At 43.2% G+C, this 22744-nt stretch overlaps 1 protein-coding gene across 1 annotated transcript; it reads left to right on the top strand.

Annotated features, from left to right (window-relative positions):
* Nucleotides 1-360: 360 nt before the first annotated feature.
* On the top strand, nt 361-20663 carry LOC141985523 (C-type lectin domain family 12 member A-like). Its single transcript, XM_074949777.1, has 7 exons — nt 361-451; nt 7259-7357; nt 8005-8148; nt 9826-9980; nt 10553-10668; nt 11052-11165; nt 20498-20663. The coding sequence occupies exons 1-7, from the start codon at nt 361-363 to the stop codon at nt 20661-20663; spliced, it is 885 nt and encodes a 294-aa protein (XP_074805878.1).
* The last annotated feature ends 2081 nt before the right edge of the window (nt 20664-22744 follow it).

The following is a 22744-nucleotide window of genomic DNA, read 5'->3' as shown; positions in this document are numbered from 1 at the left end:
GAATTTGCAATTCTCCAGAAACTAGTTGCCTCTTTAAAAACCAAAACCACAGAATTTACACAGACAGGACTGTATTTTCTTCAGCCATTGCAAAGAGAAATAAGTGGAGGGCAGATAGGCGAGAAGGGAGGAGGAAGAAAGAGAGAGGGACAATTTCTTGGTCAAAAGGGAACATTTTTCTTTTGTAACATCCTCTTATAGGAAGTTCTGGGCTGCTCTGTTGCCTCATTTATATCTACCAATGCACTGAAAAGGAGCCCTCTCTAAAACAGCGGATCTTTTCCCTCACTCAACAGCTGCAGAACCTGAAACGTGCTATAATTTTTTTAGTTGAAATATAAGCTTCCGTCTTCACCAGCTATGACAGAAGAAATAACATATGCGGATCTGGAATTTAATAAATCTTATGCACTGGAAAATATCCCAAAGCCTGACGCTCCTGAGGAAAAAGGTACCATCTCTATGGGGCTTTTTAGTTGTGCTTAAAGTAGCTGGGCTGGGACGTGCTCTCAACCTAATCTTAGGCAGAATGGGCCAGATTCACTCCTTTAACTCCCTACTTCTCAGTAGAGTCACACCAGTGGTGAATTTCTCCTGTTTTATTGTGATTAGAGCAGAGGCATGCACAGTGCCGTTCAAAGCATGGAGGGAGATGTCCCTCCCCATACCATTTTACTATGTAGGGACCCACTCCTGCAAAAATTAATTGCTGAAAGTAGTACTTACTACCATGCGTAGTCCTATTGACTTTAATAGGACTACCTATGGGAGTGAGCAGTGTGAAAGGTAGTAAGTGTTTGAGGATCAGGCTCTAGAGTAGAGTCTGACAGTCTTGAGGACATATTGTGCCATCAGTTCATAATGAATTCAGTGGGGATTTCTATAGAATCATCCATGGGATGATGTGGCCCTAGGTTAAGATTTTACAGTTGCCAAATTCTGTTCCATGGGGAAACGAGAATCTTTGTTCTCTTTCATGTAGGACCGACTCCAGGTTGCTTCTTTCTCATGGGAGGTTGTAACATTTGGTGACAAATGATAACTTGCTTTCAGGGTATGGAGCATTTGTGGCATCTCCATGTGAGAGGGTAAACACAGCCAGAGAAGGGGAAAACACTTGAAATTGTCATAGGTCACTTTAAAAAAAATACACCAAGAGCACATTAGTAAGTGTAAGAAAAACATTCCTCAAAAAACAAACCTGATTCATGGAACCTTTTCCTGAAACAATGAATGAGAGATTATTTAAGTAAAACACTCACAAACCTGGTCTTTTGTTTTCTCTGGCTCCCTGGCCAGTTCAGACCACACAGCCCCATCCTGTCCTCTGCAGCAGGATTTGCATTCAGCTAAGGAAACCGCAGACCCCAAGTGAATCAAACTGAAAACCACTTTCCCTTTTTTTGCTTAAATTTCTGAGGGCACCAATTGTGATGCCTTTAGGCTCCAATTTGGGGCTGTACCTCGTTAGGAAAGGTGTTAGGTTATTTTGTCTTTACGTACAGGCTAGTCCTCTGGTATAAATTAGAGCATTCTGAAGGCTGCTCCAACTTGCGTCTGCTGCTAGTGACCATAAATGGTCATTACAGCAGTTGGGGATCTCCAGAGTTCAGGGAAGCCCTAGCTGTGCCTTCTTTTTCAGAGCCACCACTTTACACCAGCCATAGGGAGGGGAGTTGACAGCAGAGCTGCTGCACTGGTATGATCCTCCTGGGCCAGCTTTGTCACTGTGTCCCAAGGGTGCTGTGCACAGGGGTCACAGCTAGGGTGACCAGATGCCCCGATTTTATCGGGATTGTCCCGATTATTAGGGGTTTTGTCTTCCATAGGACTTTATTACACCCCCCGCCCACCCCAATTTCCCCTCTCCTCATCCCAATTTTTCACACTTGCTATCTGGTCACCTTAGTCACAGCACAGGGAAGGATCTGGGGCATCTAAGTATTGTTAAGTGCCCAGAACCTAGGCTGGAAAGAGAAAGAGAAAGAAAAAGAAATCCTGTTTTTGATACTGACCAATGTCAAAAGCTTTAAAGGAAGGTTTAATAGTCTGGCTCCGGGAAGATGTTGTAAGCAGGCACACAGATCTTTCAGTGCTCTCTGGACACACATTGACTGCAGCCAGCTTCTTTGCAGCAACTTTTGAGGATGGCTTTGCAACTCTTTGGGTTTGTTCCCTCATTCCCGACCTAGCCTCCTCTGAGATTTAAAGTGAACTTCCTTCTCTTCCGCGTGCCCAGGAAAAGCAGTCCAACACCTAACATAACCACTTCCAGGAACTTGACTGTGTTCTGTCTTTCAGGCAGTCATTGAATTCAGTGGGGTTAATCCTGATTTGCACCAGTGCATGTGGGAGGAGAAGCGGAGCCATAGGTATCTTTAATATAAGCAATGTTTATTTTGCCTTGGATAGAGAGTAAAAAGAAAAATGGCAAAGTAAACAAAAGGTGCCAGATTCTCAGCTGTGCCAAAGCTCCATTCAGTGCAGCTAAGGGGGAAGCAGATAAAAGGGAGTTTACACCACCTTTGCTAATCATGAGGCCAACTGGGGCTGTGTGATGGGGCTTAACCCCCATCATCTGCAAGGTAAGGGAAAGTACCCCCAATTACTCAGCTCCACACCTGAGGGTGATTAACTAGTTGCCTCCTAGCCAGAGTAGGTGGAACTAGGCCTTATAAGTAGATTGAGGGAGCTCACTTAGGGGAAGAGAGTGCTGAGGAGGCAGGTCTCTCTGACAGAGAGAAGTGATGGGATAAGGTTTAACAGACAGGGTGCAATGGCAGAAGAACAATACAGAGGCAGGTTAGGCACCTGCAAGAAAAGCCCTGTGCAAAGGCAAACAAGGGAACTACAGAGAAGTTGAGAGAAGCAGAAGGGCTATTAGTTTAAGGATCTGTTTGATGTTGTTTGTGCTACTCTGGAAGAAGCTGAACTCTTATGTGACCTGGCTAGAGGGCTGAGCTACAGAAGACCCAGACAGGGGGTAGGGAGAATACATTGGCTGGGACTGGCCATTGTAGCCAAATAAGTAGTCACCAGAGATGGTATGAGAGTCATAGAGCTCTGCAATGCTGCATCTAGGCATCAGGTGTGCCCTAGAGATGAAGACACACACTTACAGGCTGACCCCTCCCTCAGCATAATTTAGAGCAGCCTCAGGCCTGGCTGCAACAGTGTCCACGGGGCTCCTTCACAAGTGATGGTCACTGGAGTGCAGGGGCACTCTCACCATGTCGCCTTCCTAGCCATGTCCTAGACATCCGCTTTATGTTATGGCTAGGTGGTATGAAGTTGGCTACTCCAGCTAGGGATTTCCCTATCATGGTGGATTCCCATGTAGATGATTAAGTAGACTTTCTTCCTGTTTTGCATTGCCGGAGCAACATAAAGCAGGCAAACCAGGGTGGCAGGGACCTGGTTCAATAAGGAGACTAGAAATACAGCTAGACTAAAAACACACTTGCAGTTAATTTCATGGGATATTGGCTAAGTAAGATGAAAACTGTTATGTTTCAGAAAGTCCTTTTGTTTCTTTCCACTACAGCATGTTGCCTTTTTTCAGAAGGCCAGCCTCTCTCTGAGAGCATGCGGGTCATGGGCCTGTCTACATTACACAAACAACCATGTAGGGAGGCCCATTTACAAGATTGGTTAAAACAGCATTCTATTTTGAAGAGAAAATGGGAACTAACCTGGATTTAACAGGGTCTTCTGTCTGTGCTCCAGCCTTGGACTTATGCAAAATGTTAATATGAACTGGGCACACAGTTACTGTCCCATACACACTCCAAATTGGAACTGGATTGTAATTAATTGGGAAGTTAACTCATTTGTAGCTAGAACTGGTCAAAACTTGGTGTCACTATTCTGACTTCAGTAGATCATTCCAATTTACCCCAGCTGAGGATCTGGTTCAAGTGCATATTATCCAATCAAAGAGTTCATAAAATTGAGTTGTAACATCTTGGTTCTCTCCAAAAGGGTTTGAAAGCTCCCTACTCCTACTCAAGATTCCCCTGTTTATGATCCCAGGGTTGCATTAGCTCTTTTCGCCACAGAATCACACTGGTAGGTTGTGTTCAGCTGATCATCAGCCACCACTTCCAAACCTTTTTCAGAGTCACTGCTTCCCAGGACAGAGTCCCTCATCATCAAAGTATGGTCTGCATTCTTTGTTCCCAGATGATACATTTAGGCATATTAAAACACATATTGTTTGCTTGGTGCCCAGTTTACTAAGCTATCGAGATCACTCTGAATCAGTGACCCACCCTCTTCATTATTTACCACTCCCCAAATTTTTGTATCGTCTGCAAACTTCATCAATGATGATTTCATGTTTTCCTCCAGGTCATTGATAAAAATGCTATATAGTTACATTTTGAGACCTATTTGTTAGCTAGTTGTTAATCCATTTAATGTGTGTCATGTTGATTTTATATCATTCTAGTTTTTTTAACAAAATGTCATGCGGCACCATGTCAAATGCCTTACAGAAGGCAAAGTACATTATATCAATTCCTATTATTTTTATCAACTAAACTTGTAATCTCATAAAAAAAATCAAGTTAGTTTGACCAGATCTATTTTCCATAAATGCATGCTGATTTGCATTAATTATATTAATGTCCTTTAGTTCATTATTGATCGAGTTCCATATCAGATACTCCATTATCTTGTCAAGAATTGACGGCAGAATTGATAGGTTTATAATTATCTGGGTCATCCGGTTTACTCTTTTTAAAAGTTGGCATAGCATTAGCTTTCTTCCACTTTTCTGGAACTTCCTCATTACTCCAAGACTTATTGAAAATTAACATTAATGGTCCAGCAAGCTCCTCAGACAGCTTTTTTAAAACTCTTGAATGCAAATTATCTGGACCTGCTGATTTTAAAATGTTCTAACTTTAGTAGCTTGTTTAACAGTCTCCAGAGATACAAGTGGAATGGAAAGAGTGCTATCACCACCATATGATGAGACTGCATCATCTGTTTTCTTCCCCAAACACAGAACACAAATATTTATTGAACACTTCTGCCTTTTCTGCGTTATTATTGATAATTCTACCATTTCCATCTTGCAATGGACCCATACCATTGTCAGGATTCATTTTGTTCCTGATATATTTAAAAAATTCCTTCTCACTGTCTTTAACTCTGCTGCCACAGATTTCTACTTCCGTCCCATGGCTTCATAGAATCATAGAAGATTAGGGTTGGAAGAGACCTCAGGAGGTCATCTAGTCCAATCCCCTGCTCAAAGCAGGACCAACTCCAAATAAATCTTCCCAGCCAGGGTTTTGTCAAGCCGGGCCTTAAAAACCTCTAAGGTTGGAGATTCCACCACCTCTCTAGGTAACCCATTCCAGTGCTTCACCACCCTCCTTGTGAAATAGAGTTTCCTGATATCCAACCTAGACCTCCCCCACTGCTAGTTGAGACCAGTGCTGTCATCTGCCACCACTGAGAACAGCCTAGCTCCATTCCCTTTGGAACCTCCCTTTAGGTAGTTGAAGGCTGCTATCAAATCCCCCCTCATTCTTCTCTTCTGCAGACTACCTAAGCCCAGTTCCCTCGGCCTCTCCTCGTAAGTCATGTGCCCCAGCCCCCTAATCATTTTTGTTGCCCTCCGCTGGACTCTCTCCAATTTGTCCAGATCCTTTCTGTAGTGGGGGGCCCAAAACTGGATGTAATACTTCAGATGTGGCCTCACCAGTGCTGAATAGAGGGTGATAATCACTTCCCTCGATCTGCTGGCAATGCTCCTACTAATGCAGCCCAATATGCCGTTAGCCTTCTTGGCAACAAGGGCACACTGCTGACTCATATCCAGCTTCTCGTCCACTGTAATCCACAGGTCCTTTTCTGCAGAACTGCTGCTTAGCTAGTCGGTCTCCAGCCTCTAGTAGTGCATGAGATTCTTTCATCCTAAGTGCAGGACTCTGCACTTGTCCTTGTTGAACCTCATCAGTTTTCTTTTGGCCCAATCCTCCAATTTAGCTAGGTCATTCTGGACCCCATTCCTACCCTCCAGTGTATCTACTTCTCCCCCCAGCTTAGTGTCATCCGTGAACTTGCTGAGGGTGCAATCCATCCCATCATCCAGATCATTAATGAAGATGTTGAACAAAACCAGGCCCAGGACTGACCTGTGGGGCTCTCCACTTGATACAACTGCCAACTAGACATTGAGCCGTTGATCACTACCTGTCGATCCCAATGATGTACCCAGCTTTCTATCCACCTTATAATCCATTATAAATTTCCTGCAATTCCTAACTTCTGATTGTGACATAGTCAGAGTAGAATCCAGACTAATGAGTAGCTGTGTCACTCCTGCCCTCTAACCTGGGTTGCCCTTTACAATGCTTTGCTGCTGTACCCTATGGTAAATTGCCCGAGCTGAGTCTTCCCACACAGAGCTGATTGCAGACTCTGTGATTCTACACCTGGGTGTGTCCCTACTTGTGCGTGTGTGTGCAGCAGGGCAGGGTGAGGCAGCCCAGGCTGGTAGAATGAGTGGGCTCAGTGGGACCCCAACACAACAGGTGGCATCTCGGAAGGGGGGTCCAACCCGTCACAATCTGACAAGGCATACTTTGTATAAACCATACTTTGTATAAACCTTATTACAATAGTGTGTAGGGTGTGAACACAGGGATACATTATTTCACAATGATTTATATTCATTACTATCAACTTCCCCTTTATTCCATTTTGTGTGTGTGTATATATTATATTTCTTTAATTGTTCAGGGTGGGCTTTTGCTGCCTCTTCATTGACAGATGCAGCTTCACCAGTAGTCTGCACGTTTTTGAGGTTGAAGCAGTTCCTAAAACTGTTAAGCCAACCTTGGCTGGCTTTGAATTCCTTCTCATCAGAAGGCTGTCCCTCTTCGGCGGGAGTTCTGAATAGCACGTAGAGGCTAAGAGCCTTTTCTCACAGAGTGTTGCCTTCGATATAATATTTTACAGCTGCCTTCAATTCTCTTATAATCCAGACTGGCTTTTTAACCAGCACAGCCTTCTTTGTGGGATTGTGACTTTTGGGGCATCTAGAGAAGTGTTAAATGATTCCCAATTTTCATTCACATTTTTCAGATTAAATTCTTCCTCCCACCTGATTTGGCTCATAATTGTTTTCAGCTTTCTGAAATTGGCCCTCTTAAAGCACTAAGTGTGTGTGTGTGTGTATATATATATATATAAAAATAAAAATAATATTACTGGTCTGGACTTTATTCTGCTGTTCCTCCAGGGCTCCCCTCTTCATCCTCCACATGGCGTTTGGCTGCTTTGACTTTCCTCATACTGTGCTTGGCATTGCTGCTAGGGATGTTAGCCCTTGGGATTGTGTGTAAGTATCAATATTTTATTTATTCATTAATTTGGTGCTTGTAAAAGATGCCAGATTGATATCCATCCTTTCTAGTCTGAAGTTGATGATTTAACTGTTTCAAAGATACAGCGGGGGCAGTGATAATGCAAGTTTCCCAGGCATACTCTCACCAATTAATGTACTTTAACCTTGGCCCTGCTCCAGAGTAGTATTAATGCTACAAGTGACAATCCGTGTAGCCCATTCACTCCTTGGCCTCTCTGCTTAAATTGCCAAAGAGGAGCCTTCTTGTGCCAGTTATGGTGGTGGTTTTTGTGATGTGGAAACCTGTGCCATTAGGAACTGGAGTGACATCCACTAACTCATTTCATACTGTACACTTCTCAGGAGGGATGCCTTTTGGTTAATACTGACCTGCATTGGATAGACATTGGTGACAAAAAGGTGAAAGGCTCTGTACCCCATTAACAAACCAGCTCATTTTATATTGTTTTTAATAGAAACAAATTACACTAAATCTGTGATGTCACTTCTAATCATTACTACATGAAATAAAGCACAACATTTAAACCAGATGGATGGAATCACTAAAATTAAGAGGAGAGAGACAGGAATAATTTTGATTTGTAAATGGTCAGAATGGAAAATGCTTTTGTGAATTTCAGTTTTTCAGGTTTCCAATGACTTCCAGAAACAAATTGGGAACCTCATGAGGAACCAGGAAACTCTGCAAACAAATTTTTCAAAAAGAATGCAAGATATGAAAGATCATTTGTGTCTTAAAGGAGAGGAAAATAATGAGAATAATGGTAATTAGGATTGTTATGCAAACGGACTCCTATCCTTTATTCCAGAATAGATAAGGTTGGGCAATGGTTATACAATTCCCCCAGCTGCTTCTCATAACATCCCTATTAAATTAACTCTGCCCTTGCATTGAAAGGGACCACAGCTAAGTGTATGCAGTTAGTGGAGAGGTGAGATAAGGGAATTCCTCCTTCGTGATCCATTCGATCCTCTTCTTGTGTGTTGAAATTGCTAAGAAAGCAAATAATTAATGCTAGTTATTGTGGTGCTTTTGTGATGTGATGTGACCTAGTAACTGGATTTTTGCTAACCAACTGATTTCACATGGGCCATAGAACAGCATCAGATGATAACTGTCACCCGAGATGTTGCTTAGTGGTCTGCAGAACAGTGTGGAGGACTAAGGTTCAATTTTCATTCAGTACCTCTGGGACTGGGACAGGATAATGAATTGCAAAAGAAGCAGTATGTTCAGTCAGTGGGGAAGCAAGAGTACTTTGTGTGACTCAGCATTGAGCTAGGCAATGTTTTTTTAGTGAATAGTAAATGTCCAAAGTGGTGAACAAAATTTCTGAATTTGGATAGAATTCTGCCAAATAAAAAATAAGGAAAAAATTCAACTAACTCAAACTAGTTCATTTTGACATTTTTGAAATGAATCATTTCAACATTTAGTTTCTAAATAAACTTTCATTTTGAAATTGTTTCGTTTGACCTACATGAATTTGTTTCAGCGAGAAAGAGTTCTGTACTGATTTGAAACTTACTGAACTTTTTTTTAAAGATTTTTTTTCCCCTTCAGATGCTGAGCAACCCTCCCCCCCCCCCCCAGCCACCCAGTTATTTACTTAGCTCTATTCAGCAACTCCCTCTTTAGTCAATTAAGGAGCAATATTGATGGCCCTTATAGTGAATTTGCTATGGAACCTCCAGGGTGGAATTGGGCAGTTGGATATCAAACCAGTAAAAAAATAAGCAGGAGTGAAAATATCAGGGTGTTTGATTGTGGTGCCTAGAACCCTGGAGAAGTGGGGTAAGTTTCCTTTTGGATGAGAAATCTATGACAAAAAGTCTGCGTATTCCCTCAGTGCAATTGCTTGGTTTATACTATATACACCCTGGAACAGAGGTAGTCACAAACAGCATGCAGCAATCCCCGCTTTCAGGAATCTGAGCCAACACACTAATACCTGGTTTCCAGGAGATAGCCCTGCCCCAAGAATGGACTCTAATTACAGAGATTAAGGAGAATGGCAAACTCTCTGGCTGCTTGTAACAGCTCTGTCAGAAAGAACCTCCCTCACAAAACTAACAACATAGTATTTCTTCAAAGACTACACACTGCTCATATGCTGACAAACAGAACTTGTAAGATTATGTGTAGCAGCATGACTTGGTGACTCCTGATAACAACATTCTCTACTACTGGGTTTTAAATTTCTCAGCAATGAAAAATCCACCAGTCCTCAATGGAGATCAAGTCATACTGTAACAGAACTGAGACTCAGCAACTCATTTCACACAGGCTAGCGAGATTCTCCAGTTTGGTCCCCGGAGGATTAGTGTCACATCCGTTACAACTCTGCAACTTCTATACCCACTCAAACCCATGGCTTCAGCTCCTGTATTCGCCACTGAACTGCTTAGGATGAGAAATAGAGACAATTTCTCTTTCATAGGACCCAGTTGTACACTGTGCCCTGCAAGCTGGCAATGGAGGGGAGGTGACACCTGTTTCTACATATCAATGCAGAAGAGGTCATGGGAAGAGAGCCAGAGGTTCTGTTCCTTACAGAATTCCACCCTTCTCATGCTAAAACACAGACATAAGCTGGTATGGTCCCTCTCCCAGTCTGTTTTATTTTAACTTTAATTAATTTCTCAGAAGCCTCTCCAAGATAAATTGCATTTTGGTTACTACAGCTCTGTTGCCTCAGGAACCCCAAAGTGTGGAACAGTGCAGAATACAGTAAATCTGTCGGTCACATTTGGAACTTACTGTCAGGGGATATTAGTAAAATAGACACAAGTCTCTCAGATCCTGCTGTATTTACGAACAATGGGTTTTCTACAGGGGGTACTGCCTTCTGGCTGCTTTCAGGAGGAGGGTGGATCAGTGCTTTGTGGATAACATTTGTCCTGGTCTTCTGGGTTCCTTGAGGGATTCAAGGGAAGGATTTCCACACTTCCACAGAGTTGGATTCACCATGGTCCTAAAATTTGTGTCTTCATTTACACTGGAATAAAGTGGCCATCAAATGCCAGCATTCTGATCTGGTAGGTATTATACCCATTTTATCCTGGTGTAAATAACAAGACAATGTGCAGGACAATAGGGCACCAGACCCCATATCTCCTATAAGAACTTGGCTTCTTTTGGGAAATAATGTGGTGATTTCCTCACAGAACCACGTACTTCCAAGAGAGAATACACAATATTACTGGATTGGTTTACATAAATCTGGAGAGAACAGCTGGTATTGGACGGATGGCTCAGCTCTTTTGACACAGAAAGTAGATTGGTAAGTTATAAATATTTCAGACCAAATTGAGGCCTGTCCTGGGTGCTTGTGCAGAGGAGACAGATGGTGCCCACTTACTTTCCTACGCTGTCTGTCTGCGTTGTGACTAGAAGCACAGGGGCAATAGCAGCTTCTGTAGGGCTGCTAATCCCTGTCCTGTGTGGGTGAGGAGGGAGTGGGCAAGGAGCAGTGGAGCCTTGACACTGACCTCACAATGCACTGGCTGGCAGAGATGAGCTCTCATGTAGAGGAAAGTAATCTGAACCAGTTGTAGGGCACATGCACATTACTTACCCCAGGGAAACTGGCAAATACAGAGTGCCCCGAATACATGCACTGAGTGCCAATGTCAAGACATAATGAAATGATGCTTTATTTTCTAGGATTGACTTGTATTCATCCTCTAATTGTGGATACCTATATAGAGAAAAAATTTACAATTATTACTGCACAGAGAAGCACTTCTGTATCTGTGAGAAAGCAGCTGTCAAACTAAGGTACAGCAACGTCACCAAACAGAAATTGGCTCTATCAGTATGCGATAACATATACTAGTGATTCTGTTTTCTTGTGCGTATTTTTGTTTTTCAGACTTCTCACAACTGGGATTCAAATGGGCATTTCATTAGCCACTAAGCCAGAACTTTCTGCTTTTTTTCTCCGCAGGGTTCAGTGATGAAAATCAAGAACCATTAACTGGAAAGAGTCTTAGAAAGTAACTATTAAAAATAAGCTACAATCAGCATCAAAGTACTACACCCGATAACTAATGATAACACCCAAAATCTAGGAATCTAGTTCTGAAATGTGTAACAGGTGCCAAATTGAAACTAGGAACTTCTGGCATATCAATGAACCAGAAAAATTAGAGATAAAGACCTTTTCGGTCACATCTTGTGATTAGAAGCTGTCAAGGTTCCTTCCCCACTCTGAACTCTAGAGTACAGATGTGGGAACCTGCATGAAAGACCCTCTAAGCTTATTCTTACCAGCTTAGGTTAAAAACTTCCCCAAGGTACAAACTTTGCCTTGTCCTTGAACCCTATGCTGCCACCACCAAGCGTGTTAAACAAAGAACAGGGAAAGAGCCCACTTGGAGACGTCTTCCCACAAAATACCCCCTCCCCCCCCGCCCCAAGCCCTACACTCCATTTCCTGGAGAAGGCTTGATAAAAAATCCTCACCAATTTGCATAGGTGAACACAGACGCAAACCCTTGGATCTTAAGAACAATGAAAAAGCAATCAGGTTCTTAAAAGAAGAATTTTAATTAAAGAAAAAGTAAAAGAATCACCTCTGCAAAATCAGGATGGTAAATACCTTACAGGTTAATCAGATTCAAATCATAGAGAATCCCTCTAGGCAAAACCTTAACTTACAAAAAGACACAAAAATAGGAATATACATTCTATTCAGCACAGCTATTTTACCAGCCATTAAACAAAAGGAAATCTAACACATTTCTAGCTAGATTACTTAATAACTTAAGAATTTCTGAGGCTGCATTCCTGATCTATTCCCGGAAAAAGCATCACACAGACAGACGAACCCTTTGTTCCCCCTGCTCCAGATTTGAAAGTATCTTGTCCTCTCATTGGTCATTTAAGTCAGATGCCAGCGAGGTTATTTTAGCTTCTTAACCCTTTACAGGTAAAAGGGTTTTGCCTCTGGCCAGGAGGGATTTTATAGTTCTGTATACAGAAAGGTGGTTATCCTTCCCTTTATATTTATGACAGAAGCGCATGGTGTGATGCTTCAGAACATTAGATTCTCGAAGGCTGGGTTACACAAAAGGAGTTAGGTTTGGCTCGGTGTCACAGCACCTAACTTTGAGGTGCCCAGAAAACCACTGCAATTCCAAAAGTCTGAGATAGGCTCCTAGACTCTTATTCAAAATATATCGAGAGACAGGAACCTTGTAATGGGGCTTACAAAAGCCAGCACCCTAGGCAGGGAACCACCTAAGCTGGCCAGTGGGAGATGCTGAGGAGAAGTGTGTGCAAACCCTTCCCTTCTCACAGAGACAGGCACCTATGTCCAGGCTGCAGGGAGGTGCCTAGCCCTGCTGCTCAATCTTAGCTGAAAACCTTTTAATCATATCCCTCTTCCCCTTAGTTCTCTCTTTTCTAGGATGAACAACCCGAATCTTTAGTCTCTCCTGGTATGGAAGCCGTTCAGTACCCTTCATCATCTTTGTGCCCTTTGTGACATTCTGGGGCACAATTCAAACTAGTGGGTGGCTGTGTCACCTCTGCAGTGTAACCTGGGGTGCCCTTGACAATACCTTGCTGCTGTAATGTCCAACCTACACAGCTCATAAACAGCCACCAGCATGTAAGTCACTGTGTGTGCTGCAGCCAGCCACACCTTGGCTCTCACCAGCTTTGGGTACACTGCAGTGACCCTGTGATGGGGTCAAGACTCACCGCCACTGGCGCCTCTCACTGGTTGCTCCAGGAATTAGCTCTGTCCAGTCCTGGAGCACCCTCTGCACGTGGTGTCTTGCCCATTGTGCGTTCTGCTGCCCTGGGACCCACGTTGCTCCCCACTCAGCAGCGTCCGCTTTAGGACACTGCCCTCTGGCAGTGCCCACTACTTCAGACTTACCCCCTTCCAGGGAGATTAACAGCAGTTTTTGGGACTCACACCTGCCTCAGTGGCCAACCACAACCCAAAGTCTAGCCCCTTACTTCAGGGGCAAGTTGCAGTCTGTACTGGCCACTGTCTTGTGTGGCCAGGTGCAGTGTAAGGGAGGGATGGGGGGGGACCCAGGCCTGCCCGCTACTCTGAGTCCTGAGCCAGGGACCCTGTAGCGGCAGCCTCTTTCTGCCCTCCTTTGTTCCCCTCTTGTCCTCCTTTTCTTCCCTGGGCCAGTTCCCCTTTGGCCCTGTGCACCTTCTTGGCCCTTTGTAGCAGGGTCTGCAGCCTGGCAGGTAACAGGGATGGAGCTCTCTCCTGCTCCCCCGAGCCTGCCCAGCACTGCTCTGTCCAAGGTGCTCACTCCCTAGCTCAGGAGCCAGTCCTCCTCCCTTGCTAGTCAGGGAGAGACTGATCCCTCCCCTGCTAGGCACCTTTATATAGGACCTAGCTCGGCCCTGATTGGCTGCCTCTTACTCTGCCCTGATTGTCTGTCCACAGGCCCTTGCTGATTGGCTGCTGGTCTGTGCAGCCTCTCCGGCCTGTTCCAGCCCTTCTCCGCAGGGGGTGGGGCAGCCGCCCCACCACAGACCCCAACACCTGCCCCCCCGTCACAAATTTCCCCCAGAAATATATGTATTGTACTTCCCAGCCCCCTCCTGGACAGTAAAAAAATATTAAGTCTATTATTCCTTTAAAGCAGTGTTTCCGAAACTTGGGATGCCGCTTGTTCAGGGAAAGCCCCTGGCGGGCTGGGCCGGTTTGTTTACCTGCTGTGTCTGCAGGTTCGGCCAATTGCGGCTCCCAGTGGCCGCGGTTCATTCCTGCAGGCCAATCGTACCAGCCGCCACTTCCTGCAGCCCCATTGGCCTGAAGTGGCAAACCATGGCCAGTGGGAGCCGCGATCGTCCGAACCTGCGGACGCGGCAGGTAAACAAACCGGCTCGGCCCGCCAGGGGCTTTCCCTGAACAAGTGGCATCCCAAATTTCGGAAACACTGCTTTAAGGGAATAATATGCCATCTTATTATCTTAAATAGTTATCCAAGCACTTCAAGCTAATCACACTGGATTAGAAAAAACTGTCAAACAAGTTTATTAACTACAAAGAGATTGATTTTAAGTGAGCAGAAGTAATGAGGCTTAAAAGTCAGAAATGGTTATAAGAAAAATAAACATAAAATGTTTACTAGTGACTAACTGAAGAAACTATATTAGATTCAATCAAAATCTCTCAACACATCCTTCCAGTAATGTTACTGACCAAACTCTTCAGGTCAAGACCCCCTCCTCAGAGAGGCTGCTTCCTTTGTCTCTTCCGGGGCTGAGAATGCGATGGGCAGGGAGAGAGCGAGCAGTCCCTTGGGGTGTTTGTTCCTCCCTTTTATACTTTCAGTCCCCTTCTTGAAAAACATTTCCAGCTGAGACTCAGGAGACAAAGGAAGGATATTTCCTGCTGCTTTTTCACCTGTTCGAACTTCCTTTGTCTCCCCTTCCAGTTTGATGACTCTCTTTACTGTTCAAATGCAAATTAAGGCTAGCACACAATCCTTCCTTTGTTCAGGACAGACCTAACTTCTGCCTGGGCAAGGCTGCATGGTTTTGAACATGTGTTAATAACAGCCTACAGGGGAATCTTACAATCTTCTTATACCATGGTACCACACATATTTTACCAGGACAACACTGACCAGCAAATTATGGGTTTTCAGGTAATACCTTACAGGGCATACTTGTAAAGATAATTACAATAGTGTGTACAGTGTGAATACAGTGGTGTATTCTGTCAAACCCTTCTCTAAACCTTTTACAGTTCCACTTAGGGCTGTCAAGCGATTTAAAAATGTAATCTCAATTAATTGCATGATTAAAAATGTAATCATGATTAATCGCACAATTAAACAATAATAGAAAACCATTAAAATATTTTGGATGTTTTCTACATTTTCAAATATATTGATATCAATTACAACACAGAATACCAAGTGTACGGTGCTCACTTTATATTTATTTTTATTACAAATATTTGCACTGTAAAAGCAAAATAGTATTTTTCAATTCACCTAATACAAGTACTGTAGTGCAATCTCTTTATCATGAAAGTGGAACTACAAATGTAGAAATATGTACAAAAAATTGCATTAAAAATAAAACAATGTAATATTTAAAAGCCTACAAGTCCACTCAGTCCTATTTCTTGTTCAGCCAATCACTCAGACAAACAAGTTTGGTTACATTTGCAGGAGATAATGCTGCCTGCTTCTTGTTTACCACATCACCTGAAAATGAGAACAGGCATTCGCATGGCACTGTCATAGCTGACTTTGCAAGATATTTACGTGCCGGATGCGCTAAAGATTCATATGTCCCTTCAAGGCTTCAACCACCATTCCAGGGAACATGCGTCCATGCTGATGATGGGTTCTGCTCGATAACGATCCAAAGCAGAGTGGACCGATGCACGTTCATTTTCATGATCTCAGTCAGATGCCACCAGCAGAAGTTTGATTTTCTTTTTTGGTGGTTCAGGTTCTGTAGTTTCCACATTGGAGTGTTGCTCTTTTAAGTCTTAGAATCATAGAATATAAGGATTGGAAGGGACCTCAGGAGGTCATCTAGTCCAACCCCCTGCTCAAAGCAGGACCAATCCCCAATTAAATCATCCCAGCCAGGGCTTTGTCAAGCCTGACCTTAAAAACTTCTAAGGAAGGAGATTCTATCACCTCCCTAGGTAACACATTCCAGTGTTTCACCACCCTCCTATTGAAAAAGTTTTTCCTAATATCCAACCTAAACCTCCCCCACTGTAACTTGAGACCATTACTCCTTGTGCTGTCATCTTCTACCACTGAGAATAGTCTAGAAACATCCTCTTTGGAACCACCTCTCAGGTAGTTGAAAGCAGCTATCAAATCCCCCCTTATTCTTCTCTTCTGCAGACTAAACAATCCCAGTTCCCTCAGCCTCTCCTCAGTGGTGAAACACTGGAATGCGTTACCTAGGGAGGTGGTAGAATCTCCTTCCTTGGAAGTTTTTAAGGTCAGGCTTGACAAAGCCTTGGCTGGGATGATTTGATTGGGGATTGGTCCTGCTTTGAGCAGGGGGTTGGACTAGATGACCTCCTGAGGTCCCTTCCAACCCTGATATTCTATGATAAGTCATGTGTTCCAGACCCCTAATCATTTTTGTTGCCCTTCGCTGGACTCTCTCCAATTTTTCCACATCCTTCTTGTAGTGTGGTGCCCAAAACTGGACACAGTACTCCAGATGTGGCCTCACCAGTGTCAAATAGAGGGGAACGATCACGTTCTGAAAGCATGCTCCACACCTCGTCCCTCTCAGATTTTGGAAGGCACTTCAGATTCTTAAATCCTGGCTCAAGTGCTGTAGCTATCTTTAGAAATCTAACATCGGTTCCTTCTTTGCATTTTGTCAAATCTGCAATGAAAGTGTTCTTAAAATGAACATGTGCTGGGTCATCATCCAAGACTGCTATAATATGAAATATACAGCAGAATGCAGGTAAAAAACAGAGCAGGAGACGTATAATTCTCCCCCAAGGAGTTCAGTCACAAATTTAATTAACGCATTATTTTTTTAATGAGAATCATCAGCATGGAAGCATGTCCTCTGGAATGGTGGCCAAAGCATGAAGGGGCATATGAATATTGAGCATATCTGGCATGTTAATACCTTGCAATGCTGGCTACAAAAATGCCATGCGAATGCCTGTTCTCACTTTCAGGTGACATTGTAAATAAAAAGCGGGCAGCATTATCGCCCATAAATGGAAACAAACTTGTTTGTCTGAGCGATTGGCTGAACAAGAAGTAGGACTGAGTGGATTTGTAGGTGCTAAAGTTTTACATTGTTTTGTTTTTGAGTGCAGTTATATAACAAAAAAAATCTACTTTTGTAAATTGCACTTTCATGATAATGAGATTATATTACACTACTTGTACGAGGTGAATTGAAAAATACTATTTCTTCTGTTTATCATATTTACAGTGCAAATATTTGTAATCAAAAATAATGATATAAAGTGAGCACGGTACACTTTGTATTCTGTGTTGTAACTGAAACAAATATATCTGAAAATGTAGAAAAACATCCAAAATAGTTAATAAATTTAAAGGGGTATTCTATTGTTTAACCATGTGATTAAAACTGCTATTAATAGCAATTGATTTTTTAAATCAAGCTTAATTTTTTTGAGTTAATTGCATGAGTTAACGGTGATTAATCAACAGCCCTAGTTCCACTACATTCTTTTTTAAATGGGGAAACCAGAACTGGACACAGAAATCTATGACCATGGATATATATGAATTTATATAGTAGCATCATGATATTTTCTGACTGATTTTCAATCCCTTGCCTAATAGCTCCTAACATTCTGTTAGCTATTTTTAATCACTGCTGCACGTTAATATGGAGTTTTCAGAGAACTATCCAGAATGATTCCCAAATCTCCTTCTTGGATGGCAACAGCTCATTCAGACCCCAGTCACAAACTTTTTGAGATTCCTTTGTAACTCTTCCCAGTCTGCTTTGGACCTAACTCTCTTGAGTAATCTTCTTTTGTCTGCAAATGTTGACACCTCACTGTTTACTCCTTTTTCCAGATCACTCATGAATATGTTGAACAGCATTGGTCACAGTTCAGATCCCTGGGGGACCCCACTATTTACCTCTCTCCATTCTGAAAAGTGACCATTCATTCCTACCCTTTGTCTCCTGTCTTTTAACCAGTTACTGATTCATGAAAGGACCTTGCCAGGATCTCCTCTGGAGCCCTTTTTAAGGACTGGCATTACAGTAGCTACCTTCCAGCCATCTGGTACAGAGACTTCTTTCAGCGACAGTAGTTCTGCAATTTCATATTTTGCATGAACTCACCTGAGGTACCCAATCTGGCATGCAATCCCTGAACACGGTTACCAGATCAGTCCTTGGGGCTGGATGAAATGCATTGAGGTTGCTGAGGGAGTTGGCTGATGTGATTGCAGACCCATTGGCCATTATCTTTGAAAACTTGTGGCAATCAGGGGAGGTCCCAGATGACTGGAAAAAGGCAACTAGAGTGTCCATCTTTAAAAAAGGGAAGAAGGAGAATCCGGGGAACTACAGACCAGCCTTACCTTAGTTCCCAGGAAAATCATGGAACAGGTTCTCAAGGAATCCATTTTGAAGCACTTGGAGAAGAGGAAGGTGATCAGGAACAGTCAACATGGATTTGCCAAGGGCAAGTCATGCCTGACCAACCTGATTGCCTTCGATGATGAGATAACTGGCTCTGTGGATATGGGGAAAGTGGTGGACGTGATCTACCTTGACTTTAGCAAAGCTTTTGATACTGTCTCCCACAGTATTCTAGCCAGCAAGTTAAAGAAGTATGGATTGGATGAATGGACTATAAGGTGGATAGAAAGCTGGCTAGATCATCAGGCTCAATGCAAACTGATCAACAGGTTGATGTCTAGTTGGCAGCCGGGATCAAGCGGATTGCCCCATGGGTCGGTCCTGGGGCCGGTTTTGTTCAACATCTTCATTAATTATCTGGATGATGGGATGGATTCCACCCTCAGCAGGTTTGCAGTTGACATTAAGCTGGGGGGAGAGGTAGACATGCTGGAGGGTAGGGGTAGGGTCCAGAGTGACCTAGTCAAATTGGAGTATTGGGCCAAAAGAAATCTGATGAGGTTCAACAAGGATAAGTGCAGAATCCTGCACTTAAGATGGAAGAATCCCATGCATTGCTACAGGCTGGGGACCGACTGGCTAAGCAGCAATTCTGCAGAAAAGGACCTGTGGATTACAGTGGATGAGAAGCTGGATATGAGTCAGCAGTGTGCCCTTGTTGCCAAGAAGGCTAACGGCATATTGGGCTGCATTAGTAGGAGCATTGCCAGCAGATCAAGGGAAGTGATTATCACCCTCTATTCAGCACTGGTGAGGCCACATCTGAAGTATTACATCTGGTTTTGGGCCTCCCACTACAGAAAGTATGTGGACAAATTGGAGAGGGTCCAGCGGAGGGCAATGAAAATTATTAGGGGGCTGGGGCACTTGACTTACGAGGAGAGGCTGAGGGAAATGGGCTTCTTTAGTCTGCAGAAGAGGAGAGTGAGGGGGGATTTCATATCAGCCTTCAATTACCTGAATGGGGGTTCCAAAGAGGATTGAGCGAGGCTGTTCTCAGTGGTGGCAGATGACAGAACAAGGAGTAATGGTCTCAAGTTGCAGTGGTGGAGGTGTAGGTTGGATATTAGGAGAAACTCTTTCACTAGGAGGGTGGTGAAGCATTGGAATGTGTTACCTAGGGAGGTGTTGAAATCTCTATTGTTAGAGGTTTTTAAGGCCTGGCTTGACAAAGCCCTTGCTGGGATGATTTAGTAGGGGTTGGTTCTGCTTTGAGCTGGGGATTGGACTAGATGACCTCCTGAGGTCTCTCCCAACCCTAATCTTCTGTGATTCTATGATTCTATTAATTATTCTCCCTGCATCTCCCTTCCCCATCGAAAAATATTCAGTCCTTTGTGGAGAAGCTGGAAATGCCTTCAAGCCTCTGTTTCCCTGGCACCAGTGGGGGATGGGAGTGCTGAGCAGATTATTACTGATGCACTCTGGGCAACCCACATTTGATTCCCAGGCTCACTGGTGTAACCCCCTGCTTGCTCAGAGTGGTGCTCTGTCCCCATCTATTGCTGGGTAGGCCAGCTAGAGATCGATGAGTCTGCTACAGACTTGGTTAAGAGAGAGGTGTCTTTTACCTCATGCACTAGAAGCTCATACATTTAGCTCAGAGGTCCCAGTTTGATCCCCACTGCCGATGCCCCTGTTTGAGTTTGCTTTACACTGTTTTTTAGCTCTGGCTGTACCTAGCAACACTGGTTTGGGGTTCAATGACCTAGATGTTGGTGTCTTCACTGCTATCTGGGTGACACATCCCAGATTCCCTCCGGAGGTTCCATCACTATGCAGGGCGCTGGCAGGGCTGTGAGCACTTTACAGTCAGGTCTATTGTCCTAGGGTTCAGGGCTTGGCCCCGCCAGGCCCTTCAACAGTTTGGAGAAATCATGTTTCACTGAGAGTGACTCAAACAGTTCTTGTGGAGATGGCCCTGTCTAGAAATGGCCATGTGTGTAACTCAAACATGCCACGATGTAGTGAAACAGTGCTTTGTTTTCTAGGATCTGTATTTACCAACCTGCCAAACACTGTACATATCTGTTTGTTATCTCATATGTCTATGCTGATCAGGATTGCAAAGAGAAAAAAATCTGGATCTGTGAGAAAGCAGCCATCCAGATGAGGTTAAAGACAATCAATAGTGGGAAGTGTGGTTTATCAGTATGAAATGATTATTTATCAGCCGTGGGAAGATCCTCTGTTTGCTCTGCATTGTTAGTTTTTTGGTTCTTCAAAGTTTTCAGATGGTGATTTAAATAGGTGTGTAGTCAGAGTCCAAATCAGAGTCTCCATTTGCGTTGTTTTTAGGACACCTCTGTTAAAAACTACATTACTTAGGGAACACACATAGGGTGTTACCCGCAAAGTCTGTCAATCCAGCTCTGAAATGTGCCATGGATACCAAATTGAAACTTGCAAATCCTGACAAATTATAAAGCTATTGAACTGAAATATGGAAAGAACTATAGGGTCACATCTTGTTCATCCCCTGGAAGCCCAGTATATGATTGTCTCCCATTGTCTATTTGCCAGAGATTTGTCTATTGCAGATTTAACTCAGGTGATGAGTTTTCAACCACTTTCATTCAGGAGTCTATTCTGCCAAAAATTTCCTGATCGCTAACCCTAAACATTTCTATTTCCCTCATTTTTTTCACACATCTAGTAAACCCTCCAACAACCCTAAACAAATTCCTCTGACCCTCTGTACATACCTATAGAAGGTGGCAGTATCCCTACTACTCAGTCATAACTTAGCCAAATTATGAATATGTAGCTCTTTAAACTTTCTTCATAATTCAAATCCCTCCAGAATCTTAAACATTTTGTGAGAAATGAAGATTTAGAAAGTACTCTGATAGTCATTTTCAGATGATTAGTTCTTTAGTTTGCATCTTGTAATACTGTAAGACATAATGAAGGACCCTCTAAATAGAGTGGATAGAAAACCTCTGTAACTCATGGCCTCAGGCTAAAAGAGTTAAATATTATGGCTGGATTTTAAAACAAATTGAATAATTTTAGGGTTATCATAATGTTCACAGTCATGTAATTGGCAAAAAGCATAATAAATGGATTTCTGTGATGAACGTTTCTTGGGGTTACTCCTGAAACCACTCAGAAATTTCAGGCAATGAAGAAAGTTGCCACTGTCTCATATGATGTTGATTCTGGACTGGAACGTGCACAGTCCCCCTGGGCTCAAGAGACTGCACTGGCTGCCAGGCTCAATTCAAAGTGTTAGTGTTAGTCTGAAAAGATCATTTTGATTTGGATGCTTTGCACCATACTGATCAACCCTTTCCTTTGTTTTATTCCAGTGCATGAGGTAGAGCGTAACATGTGAGCTGACAGTCCCCAGATCCATTCAGCTAGGTTTGCAGGATTCTCACTGAAAGGCTCTCCTCTCTGAAATGTACTGCCTCGCAGATCCAACTGAGGACTCCTCTGCACAGATGTTGCACTGGTGTATCTGGGGCAGAGTCAGCCAATGTGGTGTCTTGCTGTTAAAAGTTGGGGTGGGTCTTAAATGTAGATTTTAGTTCAGTTGAATTTTGTACTATTTGTATTGTACTCTTTTTAAAATGTTGCATGCTTTATCTCCTGTGTTATTTTTATACTACTGCATGTGGTTCAATCAGTTTAAGGGCCTTTTCTGTATAGTACATGTGCTTTGATCTTTGGTCAGGTGTCATTTAAAAATTTGAATAAAAATAGTATCTTTTACTTCCAGGGCACCCTCTGTCTGAAGAATAGAAAACTCTTGTGTGTTCTTGTGAAGAGGGAGACCAGTTGGGGTGCACCATGTAACAGGCCCTAGTTTCAGGTGGAGTTGGGTAGTAGCAAGAGACTTTCACCATGGGAGCTTTGATTCCGGATGTCTGCTCCCCCTCCCTAGATCAGAAAGAGTAGAGGTCACCCTGGTATGGTCACCAACCCAGGGCTCTTACTAACTGACATGATCTACTCTTGAATACATTTGTTTCTTGATTAAATGAACTTTAACCAAGGGCCCCAAATTCTCTTTTCATTAATGTTTACACAAACAAAACAGCAGGATCATAAAAGGAAGAGGAAGGTAACATGAACAATGCTGAATAGAAGTGCAATCCAGCAGTTGCAAACATTGTCATGAATACATTTACACTTTTTGTTGGTGATGACAATTATAATTCTGAAAAAGCCACTTCCAGTAGATATGAGGATCTCAAGGATTAGGGCATATGCATAACACTCATGCTGTGGCA

This window comes from Natator depressus, chromosome 1, assembly GCF_965152275.1.
Source record: "Natator depressus isolate rNatDep1 chromosome 1, rNatDep2.hap1, whole genome shotgun sequence".
NCBI lineage: Eukaryota > Metazoa > Chordata > Testudines > Cheloniidae > Natator > Natator depressus.
The sequence above is the reverse complement of the archived record's forward strand: the minus strand, read 5'-3'. Positions and strand labels throughout refer to the sequence as shown.

Coding starts and splice junctions, on each gene's coding strand:
- LOC141985523 (XM_074949777.1), top strand. CDS start 361: ATGACAGAAGAAATAACATATGCGGATCTGGAATTTAATAAATCTTAT. Junction 8,149..9,825: donor GGAAAATAATGAGAATAATG/GTAATTAGGATT, acceptor TCTCTTTCATAG/GACCCAGTTGTACACTGTGC. Junction 10,669..11,051: donor TTGACACAGAAAGTAGATTG/GTAAGTTATAAA, acceptor TTTATTTTCTAG/GATTGACTTGTATTCATCCT.